General features: G+C 46.4%; 1 protein-coding gene across 1 annotated transcript in view; it reads left to right on the top strand.

Annotated features, from left to right (window-relative positions):
* The window catches only part of CSMD2 (CUB and Sushi multiple domains 2), a 616,469-nt gene that overhangs the window by 357,331 nt on the left and 238,116 nt on the right, over positions 1-21,022 (top strand). The window contains exon 13 of the mRNA XM_064363669.1: positions 12,062-12,244. Coding sequence (XP_064219739.1) covers positions 12,062-12,244 — 183 coding nt within the window. The remainder of the gene's footprint in view (positions 1-12,061; positions 12,245-21,022) is intronic.

Raw genomic sequence — 21,022 nt, 5'->3', positions numbered from 1 at the left:
CTTGCACAGGCTTTCCTGGGTGCAGGCACACACAGGAGAGAGAGAGAGGCATAGACAGACATACACACACACACATACACACAGTACAAGTGCATGAGCCTTGTGGTGTTTCTTCTTATAAAAACATCCATCCTATCAGATTGGGGCCCTGCCCTTATGACCTCATTTAACCTTAATTACTTCCTTAGAGTCCCCATCTTCAAATAGGGTCATACTATGGGTTAAGAGCCTCAATACATAAATTTCAGGGGACTAGGGGAACACACAAGTTCAGTCCGTAACACCATCCAAAACCAAGCTTGCCATCTCTGCCCTCATGCCCACGACCTGCACCTGTGTACCCCATCTTCATGAACAGCACTGCCATCTATCCCATCACTAGGCCTCATCTCTACCTCCTTCTTTTCCCATTCCCCTACCTCTGACTCCGCTCCCAGATTCTGTCAGTTTTCCGCCTCCCACTTCTCTTTCACTGCCGAGTTGAGTTCCTCCCTCATCACCCATCACTTGAATAACAGCAGAGTCTTCCCAACCAGCATCTCTGGCTCTAGTCCTCTCACTCCCATCTACCCATCTGCCACATGGAGCAGTGATCTTCCCAGAATCCAAATCTGGTACAATTCTCTCCTACTTAAAAAAAAATGACAACTTCTCTTTGATTTTAGGATAAAGTATAATAGTTTCTGCATGACAACCAAAGTTCTCCATAATAATAATTCCACCAAGTTCTGGTTTCTATGAATCCATTCAAGACAAAAATCTCTCCAGTCCTATAGGGCCTCGTTTAGTGCCTGGCACAGGACACGTGCTCAGAAAACTTGTAGAATTAAATCGTAATGAGGCTCTACTCAGTCATAATCAGGTACCCTCCTCAGCACCCTCTCAATTCTCTTTTGGTCCACTTTACCACCGTCCTGGTGCACAGATGCCAAGAGCCCATGCATCCTCTATTGTCCTTGTAGGATTTGGGGTTGGACAAACCCAATTTATAATCAGGCTCTTCCTTTGACTCCGTGTGCCACTCCCTCCTCATCAGTGAGCCTAAGTTTCCTGATCTGTGAAGAGGGGCTGATGAATGGTTATCTTTCTGGGGTCTCTTGAGAACTCAGTACAGTGAAGCACCCAGCATAGGGCCTGGCATTTAGTAAATGCTCAGTTGGAAGTTTACTACCTTCTCTGTTCTCCCAAGCCTGTAGCTCTTCTCCCAACCTACATCATTGCCCAAAGCTTCAGAATTACCTCTGCCTCCATTTTAGCCCCCCTGTTATTCCAGCTCCTGGGGAGTTCCACACAGGATAAACATCTTGACTCAGGGCTGGGTGTGGGGTTGGGGGAGTAGCTGGGATGCATGCCATTCCCGTAGAATGGGCATGAAGCATCTGAGTGCAGAGACTTCCCATATCCATCATTTCCACCCATCTCCCAGGCACACTTGGCTGCATCATCATCAATACCCACTCTGTCCCAATTTGAGCAGAGAGATACAACCTTAGGGGCAGGCAGGTGGCACTCCAATATCATCCCTTCCTCCTTATTGAAAGCATGAGCCTGGTGAGAAAATTGGGGCATTTGTTTCCCAGAAATCCCTCCAGTTCTGCTTGTCACAATCCCAGGTCGGGGTTGGGGAGGGGACTCCTGATCTGTCAATATCTGAGCACTCTGAGCCAGTCTCCCTCCATGGGGGCGGCCAGCTGTGGGAAATGCATTCATAGTTGCAATTTCTTTGCTTCCCAGTAGAACAAGAAATATTTAAGGAACAGGCAATTAGCACTTACCAGAAACATTATAAAATTACATACAACTTGCTAACAAGTTTTAGCATCAATCTGGAAGTCTCCTTGCTTCCTTGCTGGAGTCTGGAATCTGGCAGCTTAATGCTAAGTCTGGGAGGCTGGCCCAGGGGAGGAAGAAGCTGGGACCTGGGCCCTGCAGACGTGAAGGAGTAGGGCAGGAGAGATTATGCAGAGGGGGTACCCAACAATCCAGGGCGCTTGTGTGGATATGAGCTCATCTGTTTGTTCAACATTTTTTAAGGCCCTATGACGTGTTTGAGGCTACAAGGATAGCAAGGCAATCTCTGCCTTCACCTAATTCATAGTCCACTTGCAGTAGCATAGAACAAGCGGTAGAAGACAGGGAAATACAACGGAGGGGCAGCTAATCTTGCTCAAGGGCATCAGGGGAATCTCTCTGGAGGAGGTGATGTCTGAAACTGAAACTTGCTTGAAGGACAAAAAGGAGTTTGTCAGACATCCCTGAGAGAGGGAACAGGTGGGCTTAGAAAGCTGACATGCAGATAAGACTGAGGCTATAACGTCAGTAGAAATAAAGTTTGAGAGCAGGTTGGGGAGAAGAGGGCCAAGACTTGCTCTCTACAGGCAGTGCCACACCCCCTTCTTCAGAACTTCACTCCATTGGTGGGTACCACTGAGCCCCCTGGAGCCAGACTTCAAAGGAGGCCAAGGGCAACCAACTAGCATCACTGACCACTCCCTCTAGGACACCACCTTTCCTCTTGTCAGATGCCAAGCACATGGCTATTTCCAGCCTCTCTTCTGTTATTTTCAGTACACCTCTACTTCTTGTCTTTTCCCCATAAGCTGGAAGGCCCAAACATTCCAACTTTGGTCAAGAGTATCACCAACATGTTCGTAAGACACTCGCTGAGTTTCCATGATACCTCTAATGGTTTTTCAGGCACTGGGAGCCAAAGTTGAGCTGGATACAAGCAGCAGCTGCCTCTTCTCAAAAAGTCCCAGTAGGATCCAGTCTGTTCTAGCCCCTGGAGGCTGGGCTGGCAAACAGCAGAGGATGCTGCTGCATTAAAATTTGGTAGGAAGTAATTTGTCAGTGAGATGTACTCTCTAAATACATAGCTTTTGCAAATGGTAAGCTTCAGTTTGGGACTAATGCAGACAGCTTGGAGGCTACCTCCATGTCCTTTGTTTCCAGCCTCCTTTGGCTGGTGACAGACTCATGACAGTGTTATGGAGGAAGGAGATGGGGAGGGAGGAATGTCACCCACTTCATCCAGCCATAGCTCCATTCCACTTGTGGAAACTGTGTACAGAAAGACATCAGTCCCAGGAGGTGCACATATACATGTGGGGACTCTCACCTCCTGGTGCCCTTCGCCTCATCAGAAGTAGAAAAGCAGAGTGGGGTGTGATACTGAGACAATCCAGGCAGTCTGGGTGTGCCCACAGGGTGATCCTAATGTACCACAGAGATCCTGGTCACTTACTAAGAGTTTGTGCTGATTCAACAACAGGTCTGAGCACAAGTATGCATAAGGCACTGGGCTTGGTCCTAGAGATACAAAGGGTGGAATGAATGGGACCCCCGGCTCTGAGGAGCTAACAACCCACAAGATGGAGCTTAAATGACTTATCACTCATCGAACCAGGCCCTTCAAGGTCTCCCTCCAACCACCTCTGTGGCCTCTTCTCTCTTCATCACCTGAGCTTCCCACCACACTGAGCCTCCCACTGAGCCTCCCACCACACTGAGCCGCCCACCACACCGAGCCTCCCACCATACTGAGCATCTCACCACACTGAGCCTCCCACCACACCGAGCCTCCCACCACACTGAGCCTCCCAACACACTAAGCCTCCCACTGAACCTCCCACCACACTGAGCCTTCCAGCACACTGAGCCTCCCACCACACTGAGCCTCCCACCACACTGAGCTTCTTCCCAACACACGGAGCCTCCCACTGAACCTCCCACCACACTGAGCTTCCCACCACACTGAGCCTCTCACCACACTGAGCCTCCCACCACACTGAGCTTCTTCCCACCACACTGAGCTTCTTCCCACCACACTGAGCTTCTTCCCATCACACTGAGCCTCTCACCACACTGAGCCTCCCACCACACTGTGCTTCTTCCCACCACAATGAGCCTCTCACCACACTGAGCTTCTTCCCACCACACTGAGCCTCTCACCACACTGAGCCTCCTACCACACTGTGCTTCTTCCCACCACACTGAGCCTCTCACCACACTGAGCCTCTCACCACACTGGGCCTCCCACCACACTGAGCCTCCCACCACACTGAGCTTCTTCCCACCACACTGAGCTTCTTCCCACCACACTGAGCCTCCCACCACACTGAGCTTCTTCCCACCACACTGAGCCTCCCACCACACTGAGCTTCTTCCCACCACACTGAGCCTCCCACCACACTGAGCTTCTTCCCACCACACTGAGCTTCTTCCCACCACACTGAGCCTCCCACCACACTGAGCTTCTTCCCACCACACTGAGCTTCTTCCCACCACAATGAGCCTCTCACCACACTGGGCCTCCCACCACACTGAGCTTCTTCCCAACACACTGAGCTTCTTCCCACCACACTGAGCTTCCCACCACACTGTGCTTCTTCCCACCACAATGAGCCTCTCACCACACTGGGCCTCCCACCACACTGAGCTTCTTCCCAACACACTGAGCTTCTTCCCACCACACTGAACTTCCCACCACACTGAGCCTCCCACCACACTGAGCTTCTTCCCACCACACTAAGCCTCCCACCACACTGAGCTTCTTCCCACCACACTGAGCTTCTTCCCACCACACTGAGCTTCTTCCCACCACACTGAGCTTCTTCCCACCACACTGAGCTTCTTCCCACCACACTAGGCCTCCCACCACACTGAGCTTCCCACCACACTGAGCTTCTTCCTACCACACTGAGCTTCCCACCACACTGAGCGTCTAGCTCTTCTCCAGACTCTACGTTCTTGTCCTCCATTTCTCCTTTCCTGCTACTTTCCTTCCTCTCCTTCATCCTCCCCTCATCATTCCTCAAAGGTTTATTGAATACCCCCTCTGTGCCTTGTACTTCACTAGAAAAGCTGGGATATAGACATTTTAAAAAGCATTGGCTCGGTCCTCAAGAAACTTACCAATTAACAAGGGGAAACACACACCCAAAACTGCAGCACCCGTTGCTATAACAACAGAAATGTCCTAGCGGGCTGGGAGTGAGAGAGAAAGAGCTCCTAAGGCTGCCTGGGCAATTCAAAAGAAGGTCCCAGAGGGGAACACACTTGCACTGACTCTGAAAGATGATTCTTTGTCTGGCAGACAAGCAAGGGGTGCTCATTTCAGGAAGAGAGGATGGCAGGTGCCACTTTAGAGCCGTGTGAGGGGCGGCTGGGCTCTGCAAACAGCAGCGACAATAACACTGAGGAAATAGGGCTAGTCACTGGTTACACATTGCATGCTGGTCATTTTGACAATTATCTCATGTACAGAAGCTCACTTAATCCTCACAACAACCTTGTTGTTATTACCGTTTCCATTTTACACATGACAAAACTAAGGCTCAGAGAAAATAAGTCACATGCCCAAGGTCTGTTCCTTAGTATCGGAGCCACGATTCAGCTCCTGGGCTTTGTGATGCCAGAGCTCTAGCCACTGACCTATCCTACCTCCCTACAGATCGCTCAGTGCTGTTCCATGTAAATCTCAAGGTCGCTGATGGCCAAAGAGCAGGCTGGGGTGGGAGGGGTAGAGGGTCCCGCCATGCTGAGTTAGGGTTTTAGGCTGTGGGTGTGGGGAAGCTGTAAAAGGATCAATGAGCAGGGGATGGTAATCATCAGATTCTTATTTCTGAGTGAGCTTGTGCTGCTTTGTGGGTACGATATAGAGGGAAGAGCCAGGGAAACCATAGGCTGCTACTGGCATCCAGATAAGGAGTTGCAAGGGCTGAACTCAGGCAGGGAGAGATAGGGTGGAGAGCAAAGGGCTCTTCTGGGTGTGTGGGAGGAGGAGTCAACAGGAGGGGACTAACGAGAGCTGAGGGAGAAGGACAGGGCAGAATACAGGCTGACTCCCAGATTTGAACAACCTTTAAGAAGCCTGTACAGTGTTCTCAGCCAGAGGTCTGAGCTGCCTCTTCTCTTATCACCCAAGTCATGTGGTCAGGTCTGCATCCTCTCCATTGCCTCTGTCATTTGTATTGGAATTATGTTCATACCCACCAGACTACGAGTTCTCCAGGGGCAGGGGCCGTGGGGAAGGCAACTCTATACCTTTAGTGTTTAGTGTGGCATTTGGCACGGTTTCCATGCAAAATATTAGCTAAGTTCATACGTTAAACACAGTATTCTCTGTGTTCCAGAGACTGTGCTAAGTGCCAGATACACAATGATCAAAAATACATAATGGATGCCTGCCTACATGGGACTTACATTCGAAGGGGTGGGAGTGAGGGGTCCTGGGTGGTGAATCAGCTTGCCCTCGATGCCCAACCAGAGCTCCAGAAGGACAAATTTTCATCCTTTTATTCACTGTGATACCCTCAATGTCTAGAATAGTAACCAATAAAATGCCTTTTGAATGAACAGATGTGTAGTTACAAGGGGCATCATTGCTATAAAGGGAAGAATGAGATGTCAGGATGGGAGGATTGCTTGAGCCCAGGAGTCTGAGGCTGCAGTGAGCTGTGATGGCACCACTGCACTCCAGTCTAGGCAACAGAGCAGGACCCTGTCGCAAAAGGAAAAATAAAAAGATGGGGTGCAAAGAAAGAAAAGAAAAAGAAATATCTAAGATCTAAGATGTGTGGTCAAGGAAAGCGTCTTGGAGGAGGTAACATTTTAAGCCAAAGTCTGTTAATGTGAGGCATTAGTCATGCCAAAGGAAGAGGAAGGGAAGCTCACGATAGGGTAACAGTGAGTTAGTGAGGGAGCCAGTGAAGCCCCCCAGCCTCATACGAAAGGCGGCAAATCGTCATCTTCCTCCAAGTGGTGCCTCCCCTCTTGGAGCACCTTAAATAGTCAGTGAATTTATAGAAGCACATAATGCAGTCTCTTCTGCACAGACATTGTCATAAAAGACGATTCCAATTTGGTATTAGAAATGGGAAAACCTGGGGAGAAGAGTGAGGTTGATCATAGTTGATGGGAATAAAACAGCCGAGAAAGGGGAAAGCATATATGCTGACTGGCAGAGCTCAGTCATGATGGACTTCTGAGGCATCTTAAAAGCAATCATCTCATGTTTCCCAGTTTACTTTTGGTAGGCAAAAGGAGAGAGACAGGAGAAACACTCATAAAACAGAATTATATTAAACCAGATAACAGGAAATTGCATGTGTGATTTTTCCACAAGTCAAAATCCATTTATCTATTTGCAATTCTGGGTCCTGACGTCAGACTTGTTCAGCACCTGACCAGAAGTGCCAAGGTCAAACACCTTTCAGGCAGGACAGCAGAACACAGGGAGCCCTTTGCAGGAAGACAAGGGCCTTGGTCCCTGTGTTCCCAGCAGGAGTTGACTCTGAGCTTGGAGAGAAGGCTTAGGCCAGGACAGGAAGTATCAAAGGGACAGAAGCCAGCCAGCAGCCCCCTCTGCCTTCTTGGAAGGAGCTCCCAAACTCTCATCCTACCCTGCTCTGTTCTTCCTCTCCCTTCCACGCAATATTGGTTCTCTGGGCAACACATCCCCCTATGCCTTGGAACTCTTTGCCAAATGCTCCCTTGAACCTGAGTTCCCATGAGATCACCACAACTCTAGCCCTCTGCAGTGCTAGCAACTCACTTCCCCACACCCGATGAACTTCACCTTGAGAAGAGCTCGTATGTGCACTTGCCAATGCCCTTCCACCCATGTGTAAACCTGGGAAGGGGTTTACCCTTTGACCCACTGCTGTCTCCAGCTCTGACGCTTTCTACCCTTCCTCATCACAGTCACTGGTCTCCTCCTCCCTGCTTGCCATCACCTTACCTCTCAGGCCTTGACCGTCTTGCTTCTTTTCAGTGCACTTCACCCTGGCCGCAGCTGGACCTCATCCTCAAGCATCTCTGAAATCTCAACTCCACATACTTCGGCTTTTTCACATGACACTCCCTCTACTCCTGCCCATCATCCCTTCCCAACCCATTTCCCCCATCACCTCCTGTTTCCTTTACCTCTTTCCTTCTTCATCCTAAGCCCCTTGGATAACACTTTGGCCATTCTTTTAACAACATCTTCAGCTCCTTTGCCCCATTGTCTTCCATTTCTCCAAGCCCAATCCCCCCTCACTCAGTCAATCCTCCTACCCCTTTCTCTACTTCTACAGGAACCAAGTGGCTTAGGGCTGCTGGGACAAGTCATACAGCCCTGCTGGGTGGTGTCTCTACAAATGAGTCATCCGCACCCTCGGCAGGCCCCAGAGGTGAATGGCAATCCATCTAGACCTGATTTCCTCTTCTCCAGAGTGACAGCTTCAGACATTCTTGTCACAACAAGTCCTTTTCCCATCACATGTCCCTCACCTTCAGCAAAGACTGTGACTTCCTCCACTTAGAAAATAAAGCCTGTGTCATCAAAGGATCTCCCTCAGTCTCCTGCCACCCTACCTGAAAACTCACTGCCACCACTTATCTCCTCTTTACTGTGGTCTTGAGGGAAGGAGAATCCCAAATCCCTCTTGGTCTCTAAGGCTGGACCTCCACCGTGCTCTCAGTCCCATGCCTCCCTCCTTCTCTGGAGCCCCTGTAGGGGGATGTTCCCCATTTCTCCTCCAAATCTCCAGTTAACCATTTAATACATCTTTCCCCCTACTCCTTTGTTCTTCTCTAGCATTTCAACATGGTCAAGTTTCTCCTGCATTTAACGACTTTAACCACTCCCATCCAGGCCATATGCTTCATGAGCTGCTACCTAATTTCTCTGGATAGAGAGCTATCATCTTCGTCTTCTCCTGTTAGGTGTTGGCCCCATCCATACACACAATTCTGCCAGTATCAATGTGACCTCCTTTTGCTAAACTGTTTTTCAATCCTATATAAACTTCCCTGAAGCATTTGAGACTGTTGATCTCCTTCTTGAAACTCATTCTTTTCTAAGCTCCTGTGACCCCACTCTCCCAGTCTAGCATTCTGCTGGTCCCTATCTATTCCCTAACTGTCCTGTCCTGGACCCACATCTGTTCTCACTCTCCTTGGGTCATTTCATCCTCCTCATTGCATCTTTTACCATCTGCAAGCTGAATTTCTAGATCAGACTTCTCTCTTGAACTTAAGACCCATGTAGCCACTTCTTGCTAGATATATCCATTTGGAGGTCCCACTAGCACCTCAAAACTCAGCCAGCAAGCCCTACTGATGATCCTCCATTCAGACCTACATCTCTTCCTGCATTCTTCTCTCAGTGAGAGCACACCCAAGTGCCCAGGCTAGGCACTTATAGAACAAAAAGTTAGCTGTGACAATAACTATTGAGTAGCTTTTGTCACTCCTATATTGCAGTCTTACCTCTGGAACTTGGCAAGGGTTCTTCCCTCCATCGAAGGCCCTTCCCCTCCTTCTCACCTGCTGTTCCTTTCACCTTCCTGGCTCCTCCGTAGCCTTAAGGCCTCAGCTTGGACACCACTTCCTCCTAGAAGCCTTTTCTGACCCAGAGCTGGGACTAGTGTCAGATGAGCAGGGCACTCATGGGCACAAAATGTAAGTGATGGGGAAAAAACTCAGCAATTAGGATAAATAACCCTTAATGCAAATTTTTTTAAAAAATTAATATTCATGCAAAATATCCATGTTAAAACATATCAACATTTGAATCAAAGACGGGCTCTGACGGTGCCGATACCGCACTTGGTGATACCAGTGAGGTGAGTCATCTGAGTATAGGATTGGATTCAGGCTTTATTTTAAATGTTGTTTTTTGTCTTCATTGTGAATTGGATCTATGGCATTAATTGTGATTTTTCTAAAAAACGTATTGCACTAAGACGTTATTTGTCATGATAACTGAGATTTTGGTGCCCCCTGAAATTTTGTAGATGAGGTTAGTACTTCCCTCTCCACACCCTATTTCCAGACTGATCCTCCAAGTTTGAGTTAGGTGCTTCTTTTATGTCATCCATAGCACCAATCCCCTGTATCATAAACACCTGTTTCTTTGTCTGCTCACTTCTTGAGGGCAGAGACCATATCCAGATGTCAAGGGTCTAGCGCAGCAACTGGCACACAGTAGGTGCTCATTGCCTTGTGTTTAAGTGGGTGCCTGTGATTGCATGACGGTAGGAGAAAGTGGATGGGTGGGTGGATGTAGGCATGTGTGTAGGGCTGTGCCTGTACAATGGGAGGGCTGGGCAGATTCCTTCCTTCCCCTGAGGACGCTTGTTCTCTTAAGCCAATCACAGCCTCAGACTAGCTGCTGTGGGCTGGAACACAGGCACACACACCCCACATGCATATCTCCTGCAGCAATGGTGGGGCCTCACTGGGAAACCTTATATCTGGGTTCTGCCCCCTGGCAGCAGGAAGGATTCAGCTCAGTCTTCAAATGCTGTGTAACTTTCACCAGGTCTCAGAGTGCCTGCAGTGACAGCCCTCATACCCCAGGCTCTCGCATCCCAGAGAGCATGTTTGGGGCATCTGGAGCAGGTGGGTCCTGCTGCTTGCTTCTCCATGTTGCCTTATCACAGGGGCCCCTTATTCTTTCCTTCAGATGCCCTGGGGCTCTGGGACCTGGAGCAAGGGGACCATGTTCCTGGAATGGCTCAGTGTATCCCCTCCCCCATCCCTGAGCATGAGCAAAGCCAGCTACAGAAGGGGTTCAGCTGTGTTTTCAGCAGGTGTACTTATAGAGGGTGAGGCCAAGGGGACATGTGAGGTGAGAGGCAAGTAGGCTGACTTACACTTGAGATGTTTTACACCTGGCACATGGTCACACAGACTCTTCTGCACAAGGGGGAGGACCCTTGTTGCTTGACTTAGATCACACACACACACACACAATCCCAGCCATAGAATGCCTTGTCCTGTCTGCTCTCAGCTCAAGGCTGGCATCCTTCATTTTGGGGTAACATGAATGGAACAGTCAAGAGCCTGCTCATAAAAGGCAGTGCCTGAAACTGATGGGCAACCCTGACCAGCCCACAGAAACCCCACAGTGTGGTAGGAAAGCCTTTGCAGAATCATCCCTGTCAGGAGCACACACACGAACTTCAGGACTGTGGCACCTGACAGCCCATGATGGTGTCTACAGAACAGGCAGGGTCCCTTTGTCCTGAGAATCCTGGGAAGGTGTCCAAAAAACTCCCATAATGACTCTGGCCCCCTCTCTCCCAAATCTCAGAACTCATGCAGTCCTCACCTCACCATCTGGCACTAGTTTTATGACTTCCTATCTGTCCTGCAGGAAGCCCTTCTCCCTGGAAACAGAGCTCCTCCCCTTCCCACTTCTTCCTTCTCCCCTCCACCACCCCCTCCTCCCTATCCATCTCTCAAAGCATTAAGCATAGGATGAATGGAAGTGGGGGTGACTCCAAAGGAAGCTCCAGAGGCTTGGCCAGGACATACTCCTTTCCAGAAGCATCTGGGTCCTGACTGCCTCTCCAGTGAGGCAGCCGGCCCATCATGCCCACCCAGAGCTGTCTCAGGGAACCCACTCCATGTCTGACTCACAACAGTTGACTCAAGTGAACTTTCAAAGCATCCTCAATGAGTCATTTGTTTCATTTTACCTGCTACCATCTCAAATTGAATTAAGGAAACATCTCCATGAAAGTGCTTCCACATCAGCAGGTGGTAAACATTTATTCTCATTTAATCTCGGGTTTGGGAAAAAGACAGGTAGCAAAGCCTCAGCTGCTGTGTTGTCTCGCACTTGCCTTTGCTGCTCAGAAATGGACTGTACTTGAGAGCTGCCATGTGACATTAGCAGTTCAGGTCATGTCAGGTCAGGTTCAGTGAGGAAGTCTCCAAAGACTTCCAATCCTGTGGAACTTGTTGCTCCTGGGACAGATAACCTGTGAAGAATGTAGACACACCTTCTCCCAGTGAAAAAATCCAAGCATCTAGAACACTTTATGCAAACACAGAGTCTCAGGCACTTCATAGCTGGAAGCCCATCCATCCTAGGATGCTGCAATGAAACAGGACATTGCAGGATTTCTCATGAATCTCATTTCTTTTAAGAATATTGAGTCCTACCTGTGTCACTCTGAGCACTGACTTATGGTAGAAGGGCAGCAGAGCATGTCATGTGAACCTTCAGCTCCAAAAGAGATATAAAGTCACTTTTTGTCTGTTTTCTCATCTTTCTGTCTTTCAGAGATCGAGCAGGGCAGTTGCGGTGACCCTGGCATACCTGCGTATGGCCAGAGGGAAGGCTCCCGGTTTCGCCACGGTGACACACTCAAGTTTGAGTGCCAGCCCGCCTTCGAGCTGGTGGGGCAGAAGGCAATCACATGCCAAAAGAATAACCAATGGTCGGCTAAGAAACCAGGCTGCGTGTGTAAGTGAGCAGGGAGGAGGCCACGCCAGGGTCTTCACCAAGAGGCAAGGGCCCATTTCCTAGCTAGTCCAGGGTCCCTGTCCCTGGGAACCTTGCAGGTTGTAACAGCAGGTGCACTCTGGTTAGTTTATTCTACTCCTCGGAACGTTGCTGGTCGGGTCCTCATTTCTGGCAGCAATGTCGTCTGTAGCACCGAGAATGAGTGCTCTTGACATTTGGGGATGTTCTTCAACACTGTCTTACCCTTCTTGGTGATCCGTAAGAGTAAGGAGAGACCACTGGGGCTTAGCCCACCAGGCTCAGACCCAGACATCTCCTGCTCACCCTCACTGCCACCACTGACAATCAAGCAGGGTGGAAGGGACTGGCAAGTTTGTAAGATCTCAGACACACCAGCCTCCAGTGCTGTGGGAAACTGGCCTTGCCAGGATATAAACAGTTTCCTAAAATTGCTTCAACTTATATTGGATTTAGGGAGGGGTGAGGGATCAAGCTATCTTTGGACTGTTGATCTTTTGAGGAAGGGGTTGGAGTTGAGTGGTCTGTTCTGTGGAGTTAACAAAGAAGCCTTTCTTCCTTCTTCCTGGATGTCCTGACCATACTTTGCATCACAAATGATATCTTAAGTCTTCAGTCGCGGTGGGATTGGCAAGGATGAGGGTCTGTGTGTAGCCAAGGGAGGCCCAGGCATGGTCTCTGTTGGAAAATCAAAGGTTCCAGCTTCTCTGGGCTGTCACCTCTTCTCCCATCCCTTGTCACTCCACCTCCTCCATCTCTCTCCATGTGCTTCTCTCAGGGAAAGGCAGGCAGCCTGACCCTCAGATCCTTCACCTGCCTCAGTGGGGTACTCGGGGCCTCAAGTTTCACACTCCAGAGATCGGTGATCCCTCAGGGCTGGGGAAGGAATAGCCTGGGAGACTGTCAGGGTCTCTGTGATGACTGAGAGTTTGGTGTATGAGTTGATGAGTTGGGATGTACCACGATGACGATACTTATAAAATGAAAAAAAAATCACTTTATCTGATAAAGCATTTTGATGACTTCTGAGTTTATTTATGTAAAAAGTCTTGAGAGGTTTAAAGATCAAATCACCCTTACATACACATTGAACAAATCACCCTTATTGAAAAAAATTAAATTGCACAATATCTGCTCATCTCTGTTCCCCACTGTGGTTAGAATATAGAGCCCAACAGCATTAGCCGTGTAGCATGCTGGGAGCCACGAAGACCTGGAGGAGCAGGGAGCAGCTCAGGGCAGGCAAACACAAAGACTCTGCCCATTGCAGAGACCAACCCCAGGGACGGGTGCACAGGGCAGGGCTCTGCAGAGGCAGGGCCTAAGAAGATAAAGGTACACACAGTGGGAGCCCCAGGTGCCATGGGGACTTAATCTCCGAAATCCACATAGATAAAACAAGGCAGAGAGAAATGGAGGAGGATCTAGCTTCAGCAACAAAGAGATGGGAGGATTGACATGGGAAGCAGCACCAGCCAGCCTCTTAGGGCAGTTTCCCTGCTCCCCAAGCTGAAAGAGGCAGGTAGCAGAATACCACCTGAGGGGCTGATGCTCAACCCCTCCAAGAGTTTACTTGGCCTTTTGGCTCTTAGGAGCAGGTTTAGAACATCTTTGTAAAACCTTCACCAAGGGCAGAAGACCTTGAAGTGCTGCTCAGCAGGCCCTTGGTATCCATGAGCAGGGCTGGCAGCCTCCAATGAGCTGGGCACTGCTTGCAAACAGCTGAGAAGGAAAGAGGATAGAGCTGTCCCAGCAAGTTTGTGTCAGTGCTCCCTGTGGTTTAAAACAAGGATAGGGGACTGAGGCTTATGGATGAAAGCTGTGAAGCAGGTACTCTGGGGAGATGACATGGCATTTCTTCTTCTAGACAGTTCTGGGCAGAGCAGGATAACATCCCCAGGCACTTTCATCACTCAGGTGTTTCTAGACATTGGAGAATAACAGGACACAGCTTGAGTCTCAGGGATGCTGGCTTCCATGGAGGAAGCCAGAGGGAGCCAACCAGCCCCATGCCTTTGCAGCATATAGCGAAGTCACATTTGCATTTCAGTAAGGTGAGGGACTTCCATCTGCCCACTCTCTACTGAGTGCCCAGCAGGTAAACTTTTATAGGTCCTGGAATTTGCCCTCAGGGAGCTCATAGTCCAATCAGTAGAGACAGTATGGTGATAAGAATGGCCTGGTACACTGAGATGACTTTGGTTTCAAAATCTGGAGTTTCTTAGTTCTAGCTCAGCTTTGTGACTAAAGCCGGGGCATCTCCTCTTTAGATTTTCATTTACTGACTTATCCAATAGGGTAGCACTCCATTCTGGCTCTAAAAATTCTAACCCTCTATGATCATATTTATAGAAAAAGATCACTAGGATGTGAATAGTCCCCACATCTCCCACAATAAATACCTGGAAGCTACTTTGAAAGTGGATCATTATAGAACAAGTCATACTTTGATTAATGGACAGTGTCAAACTTTGGTGTTCTGCTCTTAACTCTAGATCAAATGTATTATGGTGTTATCAATAGAAAAGGGACAACACCTACAAACGTCTATAAGAATATAAAATAGTAAGGTTGGTCTCTATGTTTTATAAAGTGCTCATAGATGTACATACAAAAGCTCCTCTAGCAAGTCATTAAGTGCCCCAAATTTTACAATACATTAGTCACAATAAATATTAATACAATACTTGGCAAACAATACTGCCCTTTCCTTATTGGGAGCTAGAAAGGGATTGGGGATATTATTTCAATGGCTCAAATTTCTTTGAGCAGTTGTCTGAAGAGGTATAAAGCATTGTATTGTTCTTCTCTTGAAATATTTTCTTCAAAACAACTCTTTGCTAGGGAATTACCCTGCCAAGAATACACAAATACACCCTTCCTTCATGTTCCAAAACATTTTCTGTAGCAAGCAGAGACTTCAGAATCATTTTGTTGGCTTTTGAGCTGCCCTCACAGTAGTAGATGCTTAATAGATAGTCTTTTTTAAATTTAGGTTTATAAGAAGATGATTTATCTCACAGTGAAAAATGTTTTGAAAGAAAAGGTGGAGGCAGCTTCATTGCTCTTACTCTCTGGTCCTTAGTTAATTCATCTCCAGAGACCCCTGCTCAAAACCAATGGGAAGTAATACCACTTTCCATCCATTCAAGCTACTGAGCACCTGTCTTTCCTGTGCTGAGCAGCATGCATTGGATGCAGAGTTGTTCGGTCTCTGCCTAGGAAATTTGCTCACCCTGGCTGTCATGGTGGGAAAGCGTTGGCCAGGCTGCACATATTCTTTACCTTCCAGAAGCTTTGCCCATTTCACCTCCTTCCTTATCAAAGAATAGAGAACCTTTCCCATAAACCTCGTCCAGTTATTCTTCCACCACAAGAGATACAATGGGAAGGAAGATACAAATAACTCTGATGGTGGTTTGCACGATACTTGATGTTTTGTTGACAGGCTGGCAAAAATGCTTCACACTTCATAAGGAAGCCAGGAAACCAATTATCAGTCCATTAGCAGCCACTTTCAAAAGAAGTTTCAAAACAGCCTTCACCAGAGACATGCCAGGAACGCATGAATGCACACTTTCTTTTGCCATTTTGTAAACCACCTTAAGAATATGTGAATCCTAATTGCTCAGTTCTTAATGTATATAGTATATGTGTGAAATGTGAAGCCAGGGATTTCTTGGATGTATACTGTTTGAGTTACAAATCAGCAATCTAATCCTGAGAGGTCAAGGGAGGGAGAATTGGATCCTTGGGTGCTCAGAGAAAATGTCCCAGAAGATACAGGACTTGGGCTTTTGGAGAGCTGGAAGGGAAAGTAGGATTTTCTACACAGAGATGCTGTGGGAAATGGCCCTCTGCTAGTATCTTTCTGTCCTTTCCCTGACTTCCTCCTTACTTCTCCCACCTTCTGTTCTGGTGACACGCACACATGGAATGAATTGGGTAATGAGATCTGCAAGAAGCTGGTCTCTCCCATGGACCATTACTCTAGAGTAGAGTTTCTCAACTTCAGCACTATTGATATTTTGGCCCAGATAATTCTTTCTGTGTGGGGCAGTCTTGTGTATTATGGGATATTTAACATGTCTCTGTCCTCTACCCACTAAATGCCAGCAGCAACTGCCCCACACACCAGTTGTGACAGCCAAAAATATCTCTAGACATTGCCAAATGTTCCCTGGGGAAAAAAACCATCACAGATTAAGAACCACTAGTCTAAGATAACTTAGTTTTGTCCAATTCCAAATATGAAGAATCCTATGGATTTGTTTTAAGTGAGGCTATGATTAAAGTCTGTAGCATTATGAGAGTGGGAAGGCATGGGTTAGAGGAGAATGCCAATTTTATTAAATGTTCATTGGGAAAATATGAATCCTCCTTACTATGTTATGGGGTATTTATTATTTCAATTTATAGATTAAAACAAAGTTCAAAGTAATATAACTAACACGATGGCCATAGAACCATTAAATAATAGGCAGAATTTGAGCTATTAATTGACAGAGCAGTAATTTGCACCCAAGTTCCTGCTCCAAGTCCTGCACTCTCTCCATTGCACTACTTTTCTAGAAGCTTAGGGATCATCTGCAAAATGTAAGGACAAGGAAGCCTTAGCACAAAAATGCTAGGCCAGAGTCCAGAAGCCAATTGCTGACTGAGTTACCCCCATGAAGTAACAAAGGTTGACAAGAGTTAGACAAATCCAAGGATAGATTTGTGACCCTTATTGGAACTCTATCAATATTGTATACCCCCAACATACAATATACTGGGGTTGGAACCTCTTCCTAATCTTTACTTTTTCTTGTTCCTTCTACCCATCCATTTATTTATCCATTATGATTTATTGAGTACCTACTGTGTACAAAGTCAGCTGCATAAGAGGGTATAACTGTTCCTGGTCAAATTCTAAACTGAAGGGCCTTTGGGGAGATCCTGCTCAGGTTAAGGGACAATCTCATGGTACCATGCCCTATATAACGTGCTATAACTCTATCTCTAGATGTATCTGGAGCTCAAGGGCCAATACTTGACATAGAGTTTTGGTATGTTCTTGCATTTTTAAAGTTTAAGCTAATTTAATGATTTAAATAAATCTACAAGCTTAAATAAAGAAAATATTCATATTCTCTCTCCCTTAAGCCAAACTGATTTCAAATTTGGCCACTCTTTTTTTATTCTTACCCGTCTATACACATATGTTATGTGGTCTTCATCACAGTGAACATACCATTTTGGATTCTGTATTTTTAAGTCCATACTCTGTTGTGAATCTTACCATGTTGCTACATGTATTTCATAGTTATCATTCTTAAAATCTATGGGTTCTTCTGTCAAATGAATAAACCATGACTTATTCAACCAATTATATTCAATTATTTTATGTAAGGCTATAATGAACATCTTCAGGCCTATGGCTTTCTTTTTCTTCTCTTGAATTATTTCCTTAGGATAGATTTCTAGGAGTGACATCGGATCAGGGCATGAATATTTTTATAACTCTTGATGCATACTGTTGTATGGTTCCCCTCAAACTATTATGTCAATTTGTAATACCAGTAGCAAAAGCTATAAGATTAAGAACAAGATTCATAAAATGTGTGATCTTTCCATCCAGAAACATGGCATGTCTCTCTTTCATGTTTATCTACTTTCACTTTTCTAAAGATAGCAACTTTGTGGTTTCCTTCATGTAGGTCGTATATATATTGCTTGTTAGAGTCACTAAACTTTGTTAGTGTCACTAAACTTCAACTATTTGTGTGGCCTTTTAAAAATTGCTAATTTAATAGCTATAAGTTTAATATATTTCTATAGCACACCTTTGTTGACTACTGTAAAGTGCCCAATGTTAAGTGCTGCGAATTCAGAGATGAACTGGCAGTCCATGTCCTCAAGGAGCTCTCTTGATGTGGAGATAGACACCGTTATATAAATGAAGCGGGCTCTTATGGCTTATAATTTAGTTTTTCAATGAGAAAACATTGGTAATATAAATAGATTTAAGTTCATTCTTTTATTTAACACATATTTATTGAGTGCCTGCAATGTGGCAGGCATCATAGTGGGTGCTGAACAGAAGAGCAACAGCCCCTCTTCTATGAGGCATAGACTTGACATCATCTCTGTTAGAATGGCTGGGCCCGAAAAATGAGAGCTCCTGCTGGAAAATGAGACATCTGAGAAGCAGCAGTGGGTTCTGGGAGAAGCCACAGGGTTTGGGTCTATGCAAAATGAACACGTTCCGTAGATACACTGATGCACACATAAACACCCATGCACACATGCGCGCCCACACTGCAGGTCTGGGTGTTTGGGTTTGCAGTGGTTCCTATAGGGATTGGCTGCTGCCAAATGGATGTGAGTGAAGAAGGAAGGTGGGTTTATGGGAGCACAGTCTGGAAACAGACTGCTGGGTAGCCATACACCAGATACATATCCTTGTTGGGGTAAAAGGGATAAAAGAGGTGTCTGGAGGACTGCCAAGATTGCCATCACAGGACACTGGATGGGGACTTTAGTCTTGGCCTTTCTTCAGCTGACCTGGGTCCAGCCCTGCCTAGAAGGGACATGGAGCATTTGCTGTTTCCAGTCCCCGTATAGCAACTACTGGTACTGACTTGTGGCTACTGGAGTGTTAGTATTTTCCTTCCCAATTTGAAAGCGTTCTATCTATATCGTGTATAGAAATTCCTTGTGATATTTGATATATGTATTTTCCCAATCCCATTTTCCCTTTTTGTTTTCTATTATTCATTGTATAGTTGTTTTACATTTCTATATAGACAAATCTCTCAATATTTGTGATTTCTTTTCAAAGCTGACAAAGTTATTCTGCCGTGGATCTGAGAAACATTTCATTCTATTTTTGGTTGTCAGTAATTTGATTTTTTAAAATATAATTTGTTAATCCATCTGGAGTTTATTTAGATGAATGTATAATATTGTCCAAACTATTATGCAGTTTTCCAACACAATTTATTAAGTAATTCATTTCCCTTTTGATTTGAGGGAAATGAATTGTTTTATTACATACTGAATTCTCAAATGTAGTTAAGTCTATTTCTTGAGTCACCACTTTGTTCTGCTGCTCTATTTCTATCTTAGCACTGGTATTGAATAATTTTAATTGTTGTTTTATAATGTGTTCTAATATCTGGCAGAGCTAGAAACAACTCCTTCCTCCCTTAATTATTTTCTCTTTCAGAATATTCATTGTTATTCTCATCTGTTTGTTGTTCAAGATTAATTTTAGAATCACTTTGTCAGAGTAAAAAAAAAAATCCTATTGGGATTTTGTGTATGCACTCCTGTTAAAATATAAATTAACTTGAAGAAAATAGGCATTTTTATAATACACAGCCTTCATATCCAGATATATGGCATATCTCTTTTTGTTCGCCCACTTTCGTTTTTCTAAATATAACAGCTCCATGGTTTTCTTCATATAGGTCACATACATTGCTTCACATACATTGCTTGTTACCTTTGTTCTTAAATAGGCAGGTACTTTTTTCACTTCTCCTCCCACCCTGACCTCCATGCCACGTGCACAGGTGGAGCATGCTCTATTTTCCCTCCCCTCCATGGCTGAAACCTAGTATTCCCTGTAAACATACAATCCCAGATTTTCCATAACAAATGTAATTTCTAACATCATTTCCCTTGGCCCAGAAAATATGATCACAATAGCTAGAGTCCTTGGAAATTGCCTTTTTCAGATGATCAGAGCCAGAGTTGGGATCAGCAAAGGTTTAAATGCATCAGCCTCAGCATGGGGGATAATATTCCTGGGAACTGTTTGTGATCAGGCCAGGGACCGTGATCAGTGTGAGCTTCCTCTGCTTAATGTAACATTCTGCTCATTTCTCTAGGCTTCCTTCAAGGTTTCATTGACCTACAGATGGCCCCAGAAAACAAGCAGGGAACTTAGGGAGTCCCACGGCACCCTCCCTCTGTTATCCAGTCCTCAAGAGCCTGGACACTGAAGACCTGTGGTCTCCCTTTGCTAGTGGTGGGCAGAGCAGGAGGTGCCTGCTCTGCAGAGTACTACCAGTGATCCGAAGGGGATGTCACCTTAAGTGGAAAGTCAGGCACTATAGTCATAGCTATGAAGCATTCCAGGGCCATGGGGCAGCCTGGGAAGGGTATGCCAGAGCTGAGGGAGTCCAGGGCTGAAAGAACTGACCCTGGATGAAGGAATGGCTCACAAAGGAGGCTTCTGGTGTTGCCTCTTAGAATGTACAAAGAGGCGGAGTCAATTCTTGTCTTACCAAGTCAGTGTAGGTTTGTTACCTTTGTTTTCAAATAGGCAGATACTTTATGGGGGAAGGAAGATTCCAGATTGAATCAGGTCCTCACCCAAGGGAATAGGATCTACCCCTGCCAGATATATCTCTGTCCCAGCCAGAGACTTCAGTCTCCAAAAGGAGTCTTCGGTCTCACAGCAGAGGCTAGAGAGGAAACCATGAACCAGAGCAGAAGCCCAGTCCCTAGGCTGGGGCATACGTATTGAAGAAGGGTTAGCAGGAGAGGGAGATCCAAAAACTCAGTGGGCCTGTCGGTGTGCTGGGCTTCTCACAAGCCCACCCGTTACTGGCTCTGTGCACCTACACACACCTCACCCCACCAGTTTGTGGGGATGGAACTTCCCAATGTACCATTATGCTTAGCTGGGCTTGGCTCAAAATCTGGCTGTAAGAACCGAGCCCATGGGATACAGATCTTCAGTGTACCTGGCTAGGGTGAGATCAGGCA

The sequence above is a fragment of the Aotus nancymaae genome, unplaced genomic scaffold, assembly GCF_030222135.1.
Source record: "Aotus nancymaae isolate 86718 unplaced genomic scaffold, 86718_ANA_hifiasm-v0.15.2.pri h1tg000053l, whole genome shotgun sequence".
NCBI lineage: Eukaryota > Metazoa > Chordata > Mammalia > Primates > Aotidae > Aotus > Aotus nancymaae.
The sequence above is the reverse complement of the archived record's forward strand: the minus strand, read 5'-3'. Positions and strand labels throughout refer to the sequence as shown.